The sequence below is a fragment of the Acinonyx jubatus genome, chromosome D2, assembly GCF_027475565.1.
Source record: "Acinonyx jubatus isolate Ajub_Pintada_27869175 chromosome D2, VMU_Ajub_asm_v1.0, whole genome shotgun sequence".
Taxonomy (NCBI): Eukaryota; Metazoa; Chordata; class Mammalia; order Carnivora; family Felidae; genus Acinonyx; species Acinonyx jubatus.
In genome coordinates this window covers 23,069,380-23,088,233 of record NC_069393.1, presented here as the reverse complement: position 1 = coordinate 23,088,233, position 18,854 = coordinate 23,069,380, and the positions used below count along the sequence as shown (strand labels likewise).

The 18,854-nt window shown below is 33.6% G+C and overlaps 1 protein-coding gene across 3 annotated transcripts in view; it reads left to right on the top strand.

Moving 5' to 3' along the window:
* The window catches only part of RTKN2 (rhotekin 2), a 76,177-nt gene that overhangs the window by 18,648 nt on the left and 38,675 nt on the right, over positions 1–18,854 (top strand). For all 3 annotated transcript variants that reach the window (XM_027062087.2, XM_027062086.2, XM_027062085.2), the window contains 4 exons: positions 1,600–1,658; positions 6,759–6,812; positions 8,165–8,282; positions 10,405–10,599. In XM_027062087.2, coding sequence (XP_026917888.1) covers positions 6,776–6,812; positions 8,165–8,282; positions 10,405–10,599 — 350 coding nt within the window. In that variant the 5' untranslated portion in view covers positions 1,600–1,658; positions 6,759–6,775. The remainder of the gene's footprint in view (positions 1–1,599; positions 1,659–6,758; positions 6,813–8,164; positions 8,283–10,404; positions 10,600–18,854) is intronic.

Here is an 18,854-nt window from a genome sequence, read left to right as displayed (position 1 = left end):
CTTAAATACTAATGCGACCATAAAGTAATTAGATAGTATCCTGAGAGTTTATGGCTTTAAATCTACTACATTACTTTAGTTATACCTCATGTAGTTCTAAAAATAATTATATACTTGTCTTATGTAAGTTTATCAACTTAAGTACATCAGTGTATTATTTCAGTGCATTTGGAATATATTTTGCCTAAAATGCTTATGTGCTTAATTCAGTAAGAGAGTAAGAGAAGTAGACTTATATATTTTGTTTTCAAGTTTTGGCATATGATAATGAATATCTTTGCAATCTTTTTAACAAGCCTATTGAAATGCAATGAGATGGTGTCATACTCTTCTGAAAGTTAGTTATACTTCAAAATCCCACCCAATCTCCAAAAGCTCTCTTAGAACGAAACAGTAGTCAAATGGAAAGTTTTTATCTTATCACATATTTGAAGTACCTAATTAAATCAGCCAGTAGTTAATTAGCTAACCAAATTAAGTGGAGACCAAAAAAAAAAAAAAATGTACAAAGAATACTCTTAGAAATATTGTCCCAGAAATGGAATGCTAATTTCTTCTTCTTTTTTTTTTTTTTAGGTTTATTTATTCTGAGAGAAAGCGAGAAAGTGCTAGTGGGGGAGGGGCAGAGACAGAGAGGGAGAATCCCAAGCAGGCTCCACAATGTCAGCACGGAGCCTGATGTGGGGCTTGAGCCCAGAACCTTGAGATCATGACCTGAACCAAAGCTGGATGGTTAACTGACTGAGCCACCCAGGGGCCCCTGAATGCTAATTTCTAAGTGCAGGATATTAGGAAATAGAAAATTAGAAAATATTCAAGGGATTGATTTGATTTAGCAGGAGATAACTATTTTGAAATTTTTTTTTTTATCATAATAGTGTATTCTAAAGTCAGATCTGGGAGTTTCTTGTATACCTAGAGATTTTTTTACTTGAGATTTTTTACTTAAGATTTTTTTCTATTGTCATGATAATGTTTTCCTCTCCCCATTTTATTCTCTCTGCACAGCCACTCCCTTCCTTTAGCACCTGAGTTAATTTATTGTTTTAGTATGTAGTTTTTTTGAATTTCAAGGAAATGATATATGATATTATTGCATATAAATGTATAGCGGAGAATAATTTTTTTGATATTTGTTAGGTTTTTATAAGGATAAAGTACTCCTGAGCAGCAAGTTCATGGTTGGGAAGCTCTTTAACTTTTTCAGGCAACTATAATGTAGTAAGTTAGAAATATAATTTGTGAAGTGGTGATCCAAGGTATTACACTTCCTAGGACACTTCCAAATATTGTACATCTTGCTTATAAATAAATGTTCACAGAAGACTTTCATTGTAGAGTAACCCAGTATATAATCATCAGGAAATGTAAAGCTTACAAGAAAAATCAAAGAGAGTGTCTGTATGTATTTCTCTTAAAGGCAGCTAGCTGTTGACTAAACATCTTGAAGTTTGAATCAAGTAGTTTATATTAACTGGAAGTCATTAGTATGCATGGATATATGTCAGGTTTTAATATTTAGGCATTTGTGAAAGGTTATTAAAACATTGCTTATTAGAAAAGATCTTTTTTTCATTAGGTTTTTTTTCCTTTTGACAGTGATACGAATTTTGAAAGTAAAGAACGAGCGGCATGTAAAGGAAAGATTGCCATATCAGGTATGCTGTAGATGGGTTGTTTTCGTATTGCTGAATAAATTGTAATCAAGTATCTTCCTAGAACTGGTGGGATTTCAATTCCCTGCGCGCATTCTTTTCTTTCATTTTATTTTGCATACCTCTATCTATATTTGTTCTAAATTTGTTTTTATCATTTGCTGTACTTTTGTGTAAGATTTTACAGTTTGGAAAAGCTGTTCCATATGTACTACATATATTATGCGGTTTTCTGTTCAGCGTAGTTTTGTGAAATAGGTAGGATAGTTCTCTTTTCTTAGACTTGAAGATTAAATAACTTCCTGTAAGTCATTGAGCTGGACTGCAAACTCAAATCTTTGACTCTCTGTTCCTTTTCTGCTCAGAAGTTTCAATAATATTTTTAATGTTTGTCCAGGCTAGAAGCTCCTGGGTTGGAACAATGTTTGTCTTGCCCATCACTATATACCCTGAAGCCAGCATGGTGCTTATGCATAGTAATTGCTCATTGATGTTGATTGGATGGATGACTGTTTCTTGTTTTCCATAGGATAAAAACCAAACTCCCCTCTTCCCCAGAGTTTTCCCTTCTGACCCAACTCTTTTTCTAGCCATATCTTCTACTCCTGTACATAAACTGTCTGCTTTAGCCAGACATTTCTCTCCCTGTTCCGTCAATACACAGCCTGCTTCTGACAGCCAATTAGCTCTTGAAATAACTATATTATCTTCGCGATCTGTTTGCTCATCTTTAAAGCCTTCCCTGTTATCATTCCAGCTGGAAATGGTGTTTTCTTTCTTTGAATTCCTAATGCGGATAGAAGACCCTTTACCACTAGATGGCACTTAATGCTCTGTTGTCTCAGTTTCTCCAAAGTGTTAAGGAAACTAGACAGTGGCTTGGAGATGCCACAGATTGAAATGAACACAAGGCTGACTCGTGTACACTAGTTAGATAATGTGCCTTTTACAAATATTATCTCATCAATACATTTTGGGTACAGCAGACCTCCATCACCCCTTGAGTAATAACTAGCTTGTTTCATTGGCCCGAAGCCTTGTTCTCTTAGCTCCAGGGAACATGCTGCTGCATTTCAGGCTCTCTCACCCAAGGAACTGTTTTTAGAAATGTCTTTATGGATAAACAAAATTCTCATGCAGGAAGGATAGATTTGGATTTTACAGGATGTAATTGTCCTAAATCATAGGAATTGCCCTCAGCAAAAATTCTTCAGAAAAATAACTGTATAAAAATCTGTTGCTTATTTTATGGTTATTTATATTCATGTTTTCATCTTTCCAATTATAAGACTGGAATAAAACATGTTTTATACCTCCTTATATGCTTTTGATGCCAAACACAGTACCTTTACATAGTTGTGCACTATGTTCAATACATTTTAATGTGAATAAATAAAGTATTATTGATCTTTAAAGGAGATTTTCTAAAAATACTTTAAACATAATCTTCTATTTCTTGCTTCTGATTTAGTGCCAGTAAGTACACAAATGAGATATGTTAAATTGCTCTTGAAGATTCAAATGACATGATAGACTTAACATCTATTGACATCTTATAATAGTTTATTGGCTACAGCAATTTGTGAAAATAGCATTTACTGTACATTTAGAAGAGTGATAAAGTAAAATCAGTTAAAATAAGAAAAAAACACTATTTTCCTGACCACAAATACTTCAGTGTAGAAATTAAACTTATTTCTGCATGTGTTCCTTCTTTCCAAAAGATAATTTTAAATTAACTTAAGGAACTGGAAGTCTCAGAAAATTACATATGTAATTTCTTTTCATCTTTGCTTAGTCTTAATTATATCTTATCTGTATATTTGTAAAAAATTTGTAAAAAAATAAATGAAGAAAATTAAAAATGAATTCACCTTAAAACAAAACACATTTTCTTTTGACATTGGGATGAAAATGTGACTTTGGTTTTGATCAAAATGAATATTTGCTACAAAGTTTCATAATGTTCTGAGTTTTCTCTGATTACCAGGTGAAACCTGGGTTTTCCATTTTCAGCTTTACCACTCATGGCCAGATCATTACAAAATTAAAAAGAATAATTCAGGTATATCCTGATCATTCCTACTAAGCACCAAATAATTGTATTGTAGCAATTGTCTTAGCTTATTCACTGACTACTAATTCAATATCTAAAGCCAAGTCAGTTCACAAAGTTCAAAAACAAAAGTTTTTACTTTTAAAAATAATAGAAAGACTTCTAGGACTTGATAGCATCAAGTTAGCCATTGTATTACATATGTCTCTTTCATTTTATAATACAAGTGTCAATGAAGACATAAAAAGAGACAAAAGCAAGAGTACTGTAAACTAAAACTGAGTCAACCATTTGCAAGAATCTGTAAGGAATTTCTACTATTTGAAGCTGAATTAAAACACATATTGGTAGGTTACACATCCTTTGCCATCTGAACAGTAAATAGACCACCTGGTAAATAGATAAGAAATGTGTGCCTTCTCTCAAGGATTTGACTTAGCTAAGCATGGGAAAAGGCAAGACTGCTATATGCCATAGACTATTGATGTATAGCAGAGAAAGTCAGGGTTCATGTTCCTCCCAAGATAGTGTAAATGGTTAATACCACCCTAATAGGACAAGAACAGCTGTGAACAAGAACAGTTGTGAAATGAAATGAGTCAGCAACTGTGGTCAAGCAAGAAGCAGGCTCTTTGACAGGGTAGCAGCCAAGTCATAATTATAAAACAATAAAGACAATCCCATTAAAATGAAGAACAAAGTAAAAATGTCTATTATATCAATATAATTTTAACACAGTTTTAGAAATTGCAGCTAAAATAGCAAGAATGAAAGATGAAACTACTAAAAAGAAATAGAGAAACAATACTATTTTAAAATAAGAAATTGCATACCTAGAAAATCTAAGGAAAGTTACTGAAACACTATTTGAACTAATAAAGAATTCAGTAAAAGTGGCTAGATTCAAGATAAATATACAAAAAGTGGTAATCTCTCAAAACCAGCAATAACCAGTTAGAAAATATGGCAAAAGGGTCTCTTTTACAATAAAAATAGCAAAAAACCAAAAACATCAAATACCCCAAGCATAACCTTAATAAAAATGTAAGGATGACTGTATCATGCTACTGTATATATTGACAGAATATTATAAAGTTAATGGCTCTCAAATTAATTTGGACAGTAGAACTCTAATGAAACATTTTGGAGGGGGAGTTTTGACAATATATTTCTAAAATTCACATAAAGAAATTAGCAATTGGGAATAAGATGTTTTGGAAGGATATATTTCTAACCGATGACAAAGTATATTATAAAGATTCAGTAGTCATTATAGTATGGTATTGGTACTAGGATAGACAGTAATTAATAAATGATTCAATTAGATCTGTAAAGCATATAGCCAAAGAAGAGATACTTAGTCAGAATGGCATATATGATAAAGAGCCATTTAATCATTAAATCAGCAAGGAAGAGAAGTCCTATTAGGTATATAAATGGAGTTGGAACAATTATTGTTATAAGAAGAATCTTTATATTTTTATTACATATACCCAATGTTCTCATATAGATTAAATAATTAACTTTTAAAAGTATAAGCCATAAACTATGTAAAGAAAAAAGTGGGTCACGGCTACAAATATTCACTGAACTGACTAATAAATGTGTTGACATTCTTCTTGTTAATCAAGAAAATACAAATCTAAACAAATCTTATCAATTGACTATTAAATTAGTAAATATATTTTTAAAATTATAGTTGGATGAGATGTATATAAAGTATTTAGCTTGGTACATGGAGAGAGCCCAATAAGTAATATTTTTTATTAAAACTGCTAAGGCAGCAGTGGTAAGGGCACTCATACATACCTACCTGGTTGGATAGGGTAGGGATGAAGGAGTATTGTAAAGCTTTTCTAGAAAGGAAATTAGAAATAGGCATTAAGAACCTTAAAAGGAATTCTAAACAAATGAAAATGTGGACAAAGGATCATAGGATTTAAAGTGAAGTACAACAGAAATGTAGCCAAATAGCTTATGTTCATAAAGAGTTGAAGGTATTTGAAAGTGGCATAATTAATAGGTATAAAAACATGCACATAAATGTCCTAAGTGTAATTGGGAAATGTCTTAAACAGAGAAATTTTCCACAAAGGTTTGAGGTATTTATACTCTGAGTAATTAAAACAAATTTCACTTTACCATTGAGCTTTCTACTGTCCTGTGTTATGCTGTAATTCATACATCTTAATCTATTTGGTAGAACTTTGATTCTCTTTGAAGGTATATAGGTAACATAGGAATGTCAGGGGAAAATTGTTAATTGAGTATTAAAAGTAAAGGGAAGGATGGAGGAAGCTAAGAAGGAAAAATTTTGACTGTGACAAAGGTCTAGATTAACATCTGAAATAAGGATCTTTAACACAATTACTTTCAAATTTGAAGCATGTGTGAACGAGAGAAAATGTATTTCCATCACTTTTAGAATATATACTTTTTTCCTGGTCTGAAAGAAGGAATGCATTGCTCTTTTTAGTTTTCTTAAGGGAAATGCTGTAGTTTGTGTAGTTTGTAACATGAATATACAAAGATCTTGCAAATTCTTTTGTAGACAGGTTAAATCTTCTTAATGGAATGAATTTGGTCTGTATGTCACAATGATCTTAGACAAGTCATGGAGTTTTCATCTTTCAAGTTTGCATAGTAGAAGCCCTGAAGTCCTTTCTATCTACTATTTTATGGTTTTGAAATGTTTTTAGCTATGTTTGTTGCTACTGCTTACCCAAAGGAGAAATTCAACTATTTCAAAAACATAAATCACAAAATGAAAATGTTATGGCATAAGCGTATTACAGATCTTACTTAATTTCTTGAGTCATAATTGGTAGGATTTTTTAGTAAATTATTTAAATAAATAGAACAGATTTTATATTCCTAGTCTAAGCTATTTTTGAGAAAATATTGCCTGTGTTAGAATATTTAAATAATAAATTTTATATTGGCTTTAATGGTCAGAATCTATTATGGAATTCAGAGGTTTGTTTCACTCTAAGAAATGAAATTTATCAAGACTATTACTTGTCATTTCTTTTTCCCCTCCTTTGTAGATATTCGAATACCACTAATGTGGAAAGACTCTGATCACTTCAGCAACAAAGAACGTATGTATGATTTTAATTTATAATTGGAATGTATTCTTTAGGGTATAGTAAATCTGTGATTATTGAGAGAAGAGCTGCTTCCATGGTGAAATAAATTGATGTCATTTGACAGAATAAGCAGTATCTTGCTGAACTGTGTTTTTTCCTAGTTTTAGTAAATAACTGTTTTTTCCTAGTTTTAGTAAATATGTTGTAATTGCTTGATACTAAGATAATGCCTATCTGATGTACTTGTAGTTGTTGATTGGAACCTAGGCAAGGACAGTAACAGGTTGTGGGGAAGAGAAATGTGTAACAAAGGAAAATGTTTAAGGAGAAAAGGTAAAGGCAGCATTTCTATCTGACCAGAATCTGGGAGATCTTTTCTGCCTTGTTTTGTTACTTCAGATTATTTAATAGGATGTAAAAGGGAAAGATTTTTAGCTTGATCTGAGTTTTCCCCCTTCAGCATTTTATGGCTTTATATAGTCTTCACAAATCCATGTATTGCTAAGGTCATAGAAATTAACCTCAAATGATTTCTAGCTGTTAGAGGCGAAGCGGAAAAGATACGATAATCCTTTATCTTTCTTGTCTATTGTGATAGCTTTGTTCTTCATACTTTAAAAACTGAATCATATTGAGCATAATTAGTTTTATATGAAGAATCCAAAATCAGGTTAGTATATTTGTTATTCAATTAGGAAATATAATTTACTTTAAAATGGAATGCATATGGGGATTAAGCGTATCTTTCTGATTACTATGGAGAATAAGTTTTTCTGAAGAGCTACATTTTCTCAATAATGAGGTTTTGGCCCTTTAATCACCTAATACTTTTAAAAAACATCACCAAATTAAGAGGCTCAGCAGCTATGTTTTTTGGACTCACATGTCTACTTTTTATTGTTTTTGTGGTTTCCTCCCTTGCTGTCAGTTTGGTGGAAAATGTTTTGCTGTTGTTAACGTGCCTGCTTTTGGTCTCTCACAATAGAGAGCTTCTTAAATAGACTTGGATGCCAAATGACAGAGGTCGTAGTAGTATATATACAATAATAAATTTGCTATTAATTAAAGCTTAAAGAGTTTTCTAGGAATAAAATTTATGAATGTGGTGGTTACAGTAGGCTGCTGAGAGGCCTATATTTTCGGTTTTAATTTTTGATACTTCCTGGCTTAGTTGCTTTGTTCTGGTTGGGTAAGGTATTAACGTGTACTGACAGAGCAGTCACTATAAAAAGTTAAGGTTACAGTGTACCATGTATGAAAATAAGAGTCTATTAATAAATATTTGAGATAACTTTGTCATTTTCAAGGAGCTTTTAACGTAATATAGGTATGATACAGCTCATGGGGCACTGTTTTTTCCCTAGGATCACAGCACTATGCCATTTTCTGTTTATTCAAAATGGGAGCTGAAGTTTTTGATACTGACATGGTGATTGTGGATAAAACAACCACAGATATATGTTTTGAAAATGTAACTATATTGTAAGTATATTTAAATCTTCAAAGAATGAGAATAATTTAAAATTCTAAAATTCTAAAATTTTAAAATTCTTTAAAGGAAGACAAAATTTTTGGGTCTTTGGATTATTTTTGAAGCATTAAGATGTTTAAATGTTAAATTGACTTTGAAAATTATTCAAAAGAAGTCCATTTTTGCATTTGAAACTTTTCAACGTAAAATAAAGTGGAAATCATGTAGTATTAGTAAATATTTGACTCATTGGATATGGTAAATTTTTATTAATTTTTATTAATATTTATAGCATTATTATTAACCAAGCTATGAATACAATGGAGTCTCATTATACCAGTATTTTCTAGAGAGTGAATTTGGGGCATAAAACAGGTTATTACATTTCCTACAGGATGTTTAGGTATAGCAATACTAAAATAGTTATAACAATTTTACTTATAAGATAGTCCTGAAATATGTACCATAGGAAAAGCACTTTGGTAAAATTTCAAGATGTTCTTTTTCTTATGGAGTGCTCCTTTCATGTACTTCAAAACAATAAAAGATTGGGTGATCCTCAGGGTTGTTTTTATTGCCCCTGCTCTTTTACAGGCTCATTTTATTGTGGTCATAATACAGAGCCAGAAGGAACTCCTCAGGTAGCCATAGAAATCATTTTTAACTAACATAAGTTTTTCCTGGCCCTTTCAGAGGTGCTATTGGCCTAAATCAGTGTGTGATTTGTATTTCTTTCAGGGTTTCAAAAACACCATCTTTGTATCTAGATATTAATAGCTACTTAACTAATAGTTAAGTAAAATCGAATGTCCATGTCTTTTGCCATTTTCAGCTATGGAGGTAAACAGTTGAGATTTGAGAGTAGTTTTGCCACTCACGTAACATTAGAAAAACTATTGCAAGCCATGTTTTGTGGCTTCTGTCCAGTGTCCCATAAATAACTGTGTAGCATGGAAAAATAACATGTACTGTTCTGAGTTATTAGCAGTTGTGCAGGCCTTCTTACAAACTCTTTTGAACCAAAGGAATAAGGAATTTATTTAGGATCCCCAAAATATCACCAAATGTTTACAGACTTGAGACTAAAAGGATAAATTTCCTTAGTTATCTAAATACATTTATTTCCATTATCAACTTTGCTAGTGCATTTTTTTCTACCAAAATTGTCCTTTTAATGATCTCTTTACTTCACATCACTTTGTTATTATTTGTTTTTACCACAAAGGCAAAATTATGATTTTTTTCATTGAAAGAATGATGTGAGTTACTTGGGAAGACAACACGTGATTTATAATTTTTAAAAAAATTCTGTAAATATTTTAAATTGTTCCAAAAATAACTGCTGACAAATGTTCTAAATGTTGTTTAAAAATGTGCCTTTGTTATGATTGCTTTTAATAAGTATTCAATATTTATGAGTCTCTGGTTTTTCTCTAAATATTGACATTTGTTAGTCATTACCAGGAATACTGTATGTTTAAAAGTTGCCAAGTAAACTATAAAAATATCTGGGAGTTACTCCTTGGGTGTATCCAAACTATAGATTGGCCATTTTTATTCTCTAAGACTGATGGATCTTCCATCTAAGGCAACATCTACCGCTGATGGCCCTCTCTTGCGGTTTTAAGTAAATTTTATTGTTAGTAACACCACCGCAATCTTTTATAGCAAAGGTAGTTCACTGTGTCTGGAAAAGGGTAAAGCCAATCTTAGCATTTGCTAAAATTGCAGAATTTTTGCATATGGGTATAATAATGCATTGAGTACCTTTTATGCTAAGTTAAGAATACAGAGATTACCCAGGCAGCACTCTCCCTCAAGGAGTTCCTGCCTTGTAGTATAGCACTTTATACTGTTTCTTGCTTGCTTGTTATCCTTTTTCTTTAGTACTATGCCTGTATACATAGATTGAATTGAGTTAACTTTGTCCTATTTTAGAAGCTCTGGAAGTTGCAGTGACTCTCTCAGGTCATTTAGATACTAAATAAACACGGAGATTCTGCCTCATTAACATATATTAACATAAACTCATTTCAAATTGTGATTTCAAATGTTATGAAAACATCAAAGGGTGTTACGATTTTATTTTCTACCAAGTTAAATTTCTAACATTATGAATGCTCTTGATTTTAGTAATGAAGCAGGGCCAGACTTTCAGATAAAGGTAGAAGTATATAGCTGCTGTACAGAAGAATCTTCTATAACCAACACACCAAAGAAACTAGCCAAGAAGCTGAAGACATCTATAAGTAAAGCTACAGGGAAGAAAATAAATTCGGTGCTTCAAGAAGATCATGAAACATGCTTGTCCTACAGTTGTGCTATTTCGTAAGTCTTTTCATACAGTATTTATAGTGACATAGTATTACTATATATTTGTGACATTTTGAAGTATTGTATGTGGAGTGGAAATTTACATGTTAAATGGAAATAACATCCTGAAGCAAAAACAAAACTGACACTCACCCAATTGGGGTATCCTTAATACCTTCCTTTGAAAGTAGGAAGTTGGATAACCATGTTTTTTAGTGATTTGGAATTCCAGTATCTACCACAAAAGCAGAGACGTTTTCCTTTCTTTCTTTTTTTAAAGTTTATTTATTTATTTTGAGAGAGAGAGAGAGAGAGAGAGAGAGAGAGAGAGAGAATTCCAAGCAGGCTCCATGCTGCCAGCGCAGAGTCTAACACAGGGTTCGATTTCACAAACTGAAATGGTGACCTGAGCCAAAACCAAGAGTTGGATGCTCAGCCTACTGAGACAGCCAGTCACCCCTGAAATGTTTTTCTCAAAAATGGACTATCTTTATGTCAGAGTGTTTGCTGTGTGTCAGTCTAACTGGATTTCTATATATGTCATGCATCATTCTTACAGATTTTTAACAATATTTTATCTCTTGATAACAGAATCTCATTACCATAATCACATCTAACAAAATAAAAAATAAATCCTTAATATCATCTGATATCCAGTCTGTATTCAAATTGCCCCAATTGTGAAAATGTCCTCTTATAATTTGTGCTAATCAGGATCCAGATAAGTTCTACAATGTTCCATTTGAGTGATTAAGTTTCTTTTAGTCTTTGATTATTCCCTGTCTACTTTTTTCTTGCCATTGTTTATTGAAGAAATCAGATCTTGTAGAATTTCCCATATTTTGAATTTAGCTAATTGCATCTTTGTGGTCTTTTTAAATACTTTTTCTATCCCTGTGTTTGGTAGTTAGATCTAGAGGACTGATTTGATTCAGGTTCTTTCTGGGTAATAATACTTCATATTGATTATAGGTACTTCCTACTGTCTCCCATTAGGAGGACTTGTCCCACTTACAGTTATGTTCAGATTGACCAGTGGGTTCAGGTGTTGCCAGCTTAATCCATCCTTTATAAAGTTCCCTATCAATTTTTTATCTAATGGTTTTAGCAGCTATTGCTGATTATTTCATTAAGGATTATAATTTGCTGACTTTCTAAATTTATCATGCCTTTTTTTTTAAACTTGGAATTTTCTCAAGAACTTTCCTTCATGAATTCTCTGGGTATAAGTGCAAAAAATTGATGGAGGAAAGGGAGAAAAAAAATACTTGATTCTTTTATTTACCCAATTTCAGAATAATAAATTGATGTCCTAGCAACCATGGAGGTAATCAGTGTTTGATTTTATTTGAACTCTTGAATTGTTCTATATATTTGTGTTTCAATCTGTTACAGTTGTTATTCTCTTTGAAGCCAAGTTGTCCCATCTTTGATAAGTGGGAAATCTTCAGCGACTCCTGCAGCTTTTGACACAACCTAGTCTCTGATAGCTTCTTTGTTTTTCTGACACAAGGTGTTCGATATTCATCTTGTATTTTTCTGCCCTGACTTGGTTTCTTCAAGGAGCCCTGGTTTGTTTCAGATAGTTTCTTCAAACATTGTATTTATTACTTCACAAACAGTTTTATGTTATGTTTCTTTTCTTTTTAAAAAATGTTTATTTTACTTAGAGCGAGAGCGAGTGAGCATGAGTGGGGGAGGGGCAGAGAGAGAGGGAGAGAGAGAGAATCCCAAGCAGACCCTAGGCTCAGCACCCAGCCTGAAGTGGGGCTCGATCTCATGACCGTGAGATCATGACCTGAGCCAAAATCAAGAGTCAGTATGCTTAACTGCCTGAGTCACCCAGACTCCCCTATGTTTATGTTACTTGAGAAAACTGTTGATCAGTCTACATTCCCAGAATTTCTTTGCATGTCTCTATAGAGTTGGCTCTTCAGCATATCAATAATTTTACTATGATTACAAAAAGCAAAATATTTCAGGTATGGAAAATGTTTTGGGGTTCTAGCATTGTAGCTTTCAGTCTATTTTGCTTGAGACCCATGCTAAGAAATACCCTCATGACTGAGTGTACAGCAGAATAAGCAGATAGATTTCGTGAGGCAGTACTTAGCTCTACCTATTTATAACACCGTGATCAGACTTTTCTGTTCTATATTTAGTTTTTTAAAAATGCTGTTTATGAATCATAAATTGATGTCATGATTCAGTGAATGGGTCCTATCCACTGAAAAACAGTCATAGAAGAGTAAGTCTTTTCTCATAAAAATGTCATTAAAAATATTGTAATATTTAGAAATACTATATTGTATTAAATATTTAATATATATTAACTATATTTAATACAACGTATTAAATACAAATGTATTATAGTACAAATACAAATGTGCTATAGTACAAATATTAATACAATGTTAATTAAATACAATATTAATTCAAATATTAACATAATAACAATATTGACTGTAGATACCATGCTGTAAATTATATCCTCTTGACTTATTTATAACTGGAAGCTTGTACCTCTTGACTCCCTTTCACCCATTTTGCCTATTTGCCAACACACCTGCCCTCTCACAAACACCAGTCTGTTCTCTGTATTTATTAGTTTTCTTGTATCTATTTGTTTTGTTTTTAAGTTCTACATAGAAGTGAAGTCATATGGTATATATGGTGTTTGTCTTTTTCTGTCTGACTTACTAGCATAATATCTTCAAGGTTCAACCATGTTGTTGCAAAGGGCAAGATTTCATTCTTTTTTATGGCTGAGTAGTCGTCCATTATATAAATATACAACATCTTCTTTATTCATCCATTGATGGACACTTAGGTTGCTTCCATATCTTGGTTATTTTATTTTTATTATTATTTTTTCAATGTCTATTTTTCAGAGAGAGAGAGAGAGAGACAGAGACAGAGCACAAGCAGGGGAGGGGCAGAGAGAGGGGGAGACACAAAAATCTGAAGCAGGCTCCAGTCTCCAAGCTTCAGCACAGAGCCCAACGTGGGGCTCGAACTCACGAGCCATGAGATCATGACCTGAGCCAAAGTCAGTCGCTTAACCGACTGAGCCACCTAGGCGCCCCACTTATTTTAAATAACGCTACATTGAACATCTGGATGCATACACATTTTTGAATTACTGTTTTCATTTTCTTCAGATAAATACCCAGGAGTGGAATTGTAACATTAAACTCAAAAACTTCTACACAGTGAGGGTAATCATCAACAAAGTGAACAGGCAGCCAACTAAATGAGACAAGATATTTGCAAATCATGTATCTGCTAAGGGTTAGAACTTAAGAGCCAAAAAAAAAAAAAAAAATCCAATTAAAATATGGGCAGAGGATCGAATAGACACTTTTCCAAAGAAGACATATGAATGGCCAACAGGCACATGAAAATATGCTCAACATCAAAAATCATCAGGGAAATACTTACCAAAACCACAATGAGATATCACCTCATACCTGTTAGAATAGCTGTTATCAAAAAAGATAAGAAATAACTATTGGTAAGAAAATGGGGACCCTGGTGCACTGTTGGTGAGAATGTATATTGGTGCAACCATTATGGAAAACAGTATGGAGGTTCCTCAAAAATTAATGATTGAAAAAAATAAAAATATAGTAAACATTTAAGAATTGTAGCTCTTTCCATTATTATTATTTTTACTGTTGTGAGACTAGTGCTTTTTCTGAATTATTTTCTTCAAACTTATGCTGAAGCATTGCAGTTTAAAAACAACATAGGATTATAAAATATAAACATACTTTCAAATTTAAAAACATTGTTTATAATTTCTGGAAGATAACCTAAGTGATATTAGAACTTGCATTTAACCTCTATTTTTATTTGAAGTCTGGCAGAAGTTTTGAGAGTGATTGGTGTTAAGTTCTTTTAAAATAGTGACTGACATTATTTGTCTTGAAGTGTTCATTCTCCTACTAGATTTGTTATTTTACTTGTTTTATACCTGAATCCAAACACTAATTTTCTTTGTGAACATACTCCCATGTAACTTGCATGCCATTTGCTTATTTATACCAATTAAAGTTGGTCAAAGAAAAAGTAAAATCTTTTACATTTCACTGACTCATGTTCTGCTAATACCTGTATTCTACTGAGTTTCTGATGTGAATCCAGAGTATACTAGTTAAAGTCATAGCCCAGGACCACTCTTAAGTGATAATTCCTTAACTGACCGCTTGAGCACCATATAGGAGTTTGAAACTAGCACTAGTGATCAGAATGTATAAAGGAATCAGTTTTGTTTCTTTAATAGTAATCTAGTTCAATGAGAAGATTCCCAATATGGCTATTAATTTTTAACCAAAATGGACATAAAAGATCAAATTTGGGCTGTATAGATCTTCTCTAGTAATATGGCATATAACCACCAAATATAGCTGTTCTTTTTGCGTTTTTAGGCTACCATTTAGACTAGTCATTTATTTTTTCATAGCATTTTTGAACCAGTCTCTCTCCCCCCCCCCCATAAATGTTATAACAATTGGTCTATTTGATTAAAAAATGTAGCTGATTAAACTGTTGGGAACTCAATATTAGGGTTGGCTAAAAGGAATGAGTGTAATGTTTTAGTAAGAAAATGTTATCCTGACAGGAATGTTTTAAAAGTGAGATCATTGTTGGTTTTGGAAGCATTGGCGTTGTAATTAGTCATGGTTTAAAAATGAAGTAACTTGAAATATCATCATAAAGTATTGTTTGATCTGAAAGAAGACAGTGAACATTTTTGGTAATTTTTAGCATGCTCCCTGATGTGATTCATTTATTCATTTTATTTGTGGAATCTCACTTACTGAAATTCCTTTAGCTGGATTTTCCCAGTGTCTCTAATAGCTGAGTTCACTATTTTATGCCCCTTGAGAACTATTTCGAACATTATTCGTCACTGTATAAATATACATCATTTTAAACAATCATTTTGTGAAAACTGGTAAAATTGAGAGTGATTATTTACTTGACAAAAAGGTGTATTAACTTAAAAAAATAAGCCACTATACTACATTTTAAATTAAATTGAAGTTGTAAAACAAGTATCTTAACACTTGTCCAGAATAAATGGATTATTTATGTTTTGAGGAACAATGATGTTAACGTTTTGGTCATTTGAAAGACAATGCAGAGTTCAAACATAATTAAGGAGTACTCAGCCATTGGGTGTAATTTCTTCATTTACTCATCTTAGAAATGATTATTCAGCAGTTATATCATGTGGCACATTGGATTCCAAGGTCAATGAGTCATGCTCCCTGCACTCAAAATTCTTGCAGTGGTGAAATATAGTCGCTTGTATCTGTTTTAACAGAAAAAGTACCAAAATTTTAAACCATTTCTTAATGAAGTATAAAGGTAGTAAGTATAGTATAGTGGGGTTCTCTTTCCATTATACTACTTGCTAGGTATAGGCAAATCAGTGATATTCTCTGACCTTCAGTTTCTTCATCTGAAAATATGGACCAAACTATCTGCCCTGCCTACCTCGAGTAGTTACTGTGAATCTTTAGAAAGATATTGCTTGTCAAAATGCCTTAAGCTGTACCTATGTGCTATTATAATTCTTCGCATGTCTCTGATTTTTATGGGAGATTTCCATTGTACTACCACATTTATTATTTGATTATAAAAACAATCAAATAGAATCTAGAAGAGAAAAAAGTTATTCACACGCCACTCTAAATCAAATACTTTTTATAACTTTGAACTGATAATTTTCAGGTTTTTAAATACCTAGCTTTGGGAGATACTTAGATATTCATAATTACACATTTGGCTCTTTTTCTGCGCTCATTACAGAGTCTTCACATAATCATTTTAATGACCACATTATCTAGCAGTTGGCTCTTAGTTTATTTAACCAGTCTTAGAAGTTGTCAACAATCTTTCTCACATTGTTATTTTCAGATGCATCATTCATTGGAAATAGAGGCAGATGTGTTCTATGTTGAGGAAAAGTTGTCTTAGTTACAATTATTTCTTAAGGCCTGAGAAAAAATATAAAGGTATACTTGGGTGATCACATAATTTCAGCCTACTGTGCCACACAGGTTGCTTTCTGAGCTTCCTGCCTCTCCAGGGCCCTGGTGCAGGTGTGCAGCCTATAACCCAGCTGCTTCCTGTGCACACTCATAGCACTAGCATTTTGTATTATACAATGTATTGAAATGATGCTGTTCCTCAGGTGAAGAATACTCAAATGTTTTCAGTGGTTAGTAAGAATAAATTACAATGTCACTCTGAAAAATAAACCCAGAAAGTATCTTCATCTCTTTCTCTCCCTCTCCCTGCCTCCCACCATTTCAGATGTTTCTCTTGATGGACTTAAAATGACATGTAGACTATCCATCTAATACCTTGACCTCTCAGTTCCATGACCTCCTGCCTGCAGTGATCCTGTCCTTTTGCCTGTTTCAGTCGTCCACCCCATTGTTGTTACTATGTTACTTATTACTAATAATTGTGTATGCTCTGTGATCTTCATAGCAAGTATCTTGCTGCATCCACCTCCCACATTTCCAGCTTATTCCCTTCAGTGCTCTGCCTTGAACTTAGCGTAGACTCCATGATTTACCACTTTATTTTTTCTTAGCCTTTTTCTCCTTATGTCATACTTACCTTGGAAAAACTCCAGCCTTGGTTGAATCTCCTTTTAGATCCTCTGCAGCTGCGTTCATGAGAAATAGATGAGGAAGCTGGAGAAAAACAGTCCAAAGGGCTGGTCTCACTTTAGACACATGATCAGTAACTTTAGGTGAGTTCTCAGTATGACTGAGCAATCCTACTAAGTTTCCATGCCTTTCCACTTTGCCTCTCTTCAGGGGAAGTATATCCCATCACACTGCTCTCTCTTCCGAAGCCTCCGATTCCCTTCCTCTCTGCTCATTCAAAGCTGATGACTGTCTCACATGTCACTGACTCTGCTGAAACAATCAGGAGAGAACTTGCATATCCTTTATCTGCCAACCTATCTACCAGCCTATCTGCATCTGTGTTTTTATTTGCTGCTTTCCTTCCTTGGGAATTCTTTCCCTCATCTAAGGCTGCCTTCTTGCACACTAGATCCCATCTTCTGAGCCACTCAGAAGTCAGGTCCTGCACATGTACCCCACTCCCCCACATTATCAATTTTTCTTTTACTGCATCATTGCTACAAACATATACCTACTGCCACATTTCATAGCTATCCTTTACAGAAAAGAGTTTTCTATATACCTTATCTCCACTTCTTCACCTCTTACTCTCCCTTAGACCACTGTAGTCAATTTTCATCATGTTACCTCTGTTAACTTGCCTTCCAGGATACCATTTCCCTGGTTTTTCTTCCACCTGTGACTGTTCCTCACCTGTCTCCTTTGTTCGTTGCTCTTCAACTTAATCTGAAATTATGAACTGTGTCTCGGTATTCAGTCCTTGGACTTCACTTGGCTTTCTAACTTTAATTAAATTGCATTTGTATACTGGTAACTCCCAAGTTTTAATTCTTCAATACCTTTTTCCCTCCTAACTCCAGATTTGTATAGCCAGCTGCCTACCTTGTAGCCCATCTAGATATCTAAAACTATTTTAAACTTGACTCATCCACAACTCAACTCTTACTTGTCTAGTCTTCTCTCAGTCAGCCTCACTGCAGTTTCCAACAGTTCCAGTTTTGTTCTCGGGCCAAAAGCCTTGGAAGTGTTTTCAGCTCTTTTTTTCTTTCACATCCCATGTCCACATTGGGTCAACTTTAAGAATATATCAAGAATATTGCCACTTCTCACCAGCTCACCCGCTACCATCCTATTCCAGGCCTGCATCAGCTCTTTTGACCTCCAATCAGGCCCATTGCAGAAGCTTTCTAGTTGGCATTTCCATTTTCACTGTTGACCCCTGTGGTATGTTCTCCACATAGCAGCCAGAGGGATCATTTCAAAATGCAAGTCAGATCATAGCACATGCCTCTGCTCAAAACCTACCATTTGCTTCCCATCTCACTCAGAATAAAATCCAGTGTCCTTCTGACGCCCTACAAAGCACTGTCATGTACAGTGTCTGCCCCCTACTTACCTTTTGGACATCACCTCTCCTCCTTCACTACTCCAGCCACTCTGGGCATGTTTGCCAGTCACACCTGGCATCTCTCTCTCTCTCTCATCACGTACCTACTTATTGACAGCTGTTCCTGAAGATAACACACTGCACTAAAATGCTACTGGGGAGTCTATTTCCCTCTATTCTAGGTGGGAGTCATTAAAATGCAGTTCTGT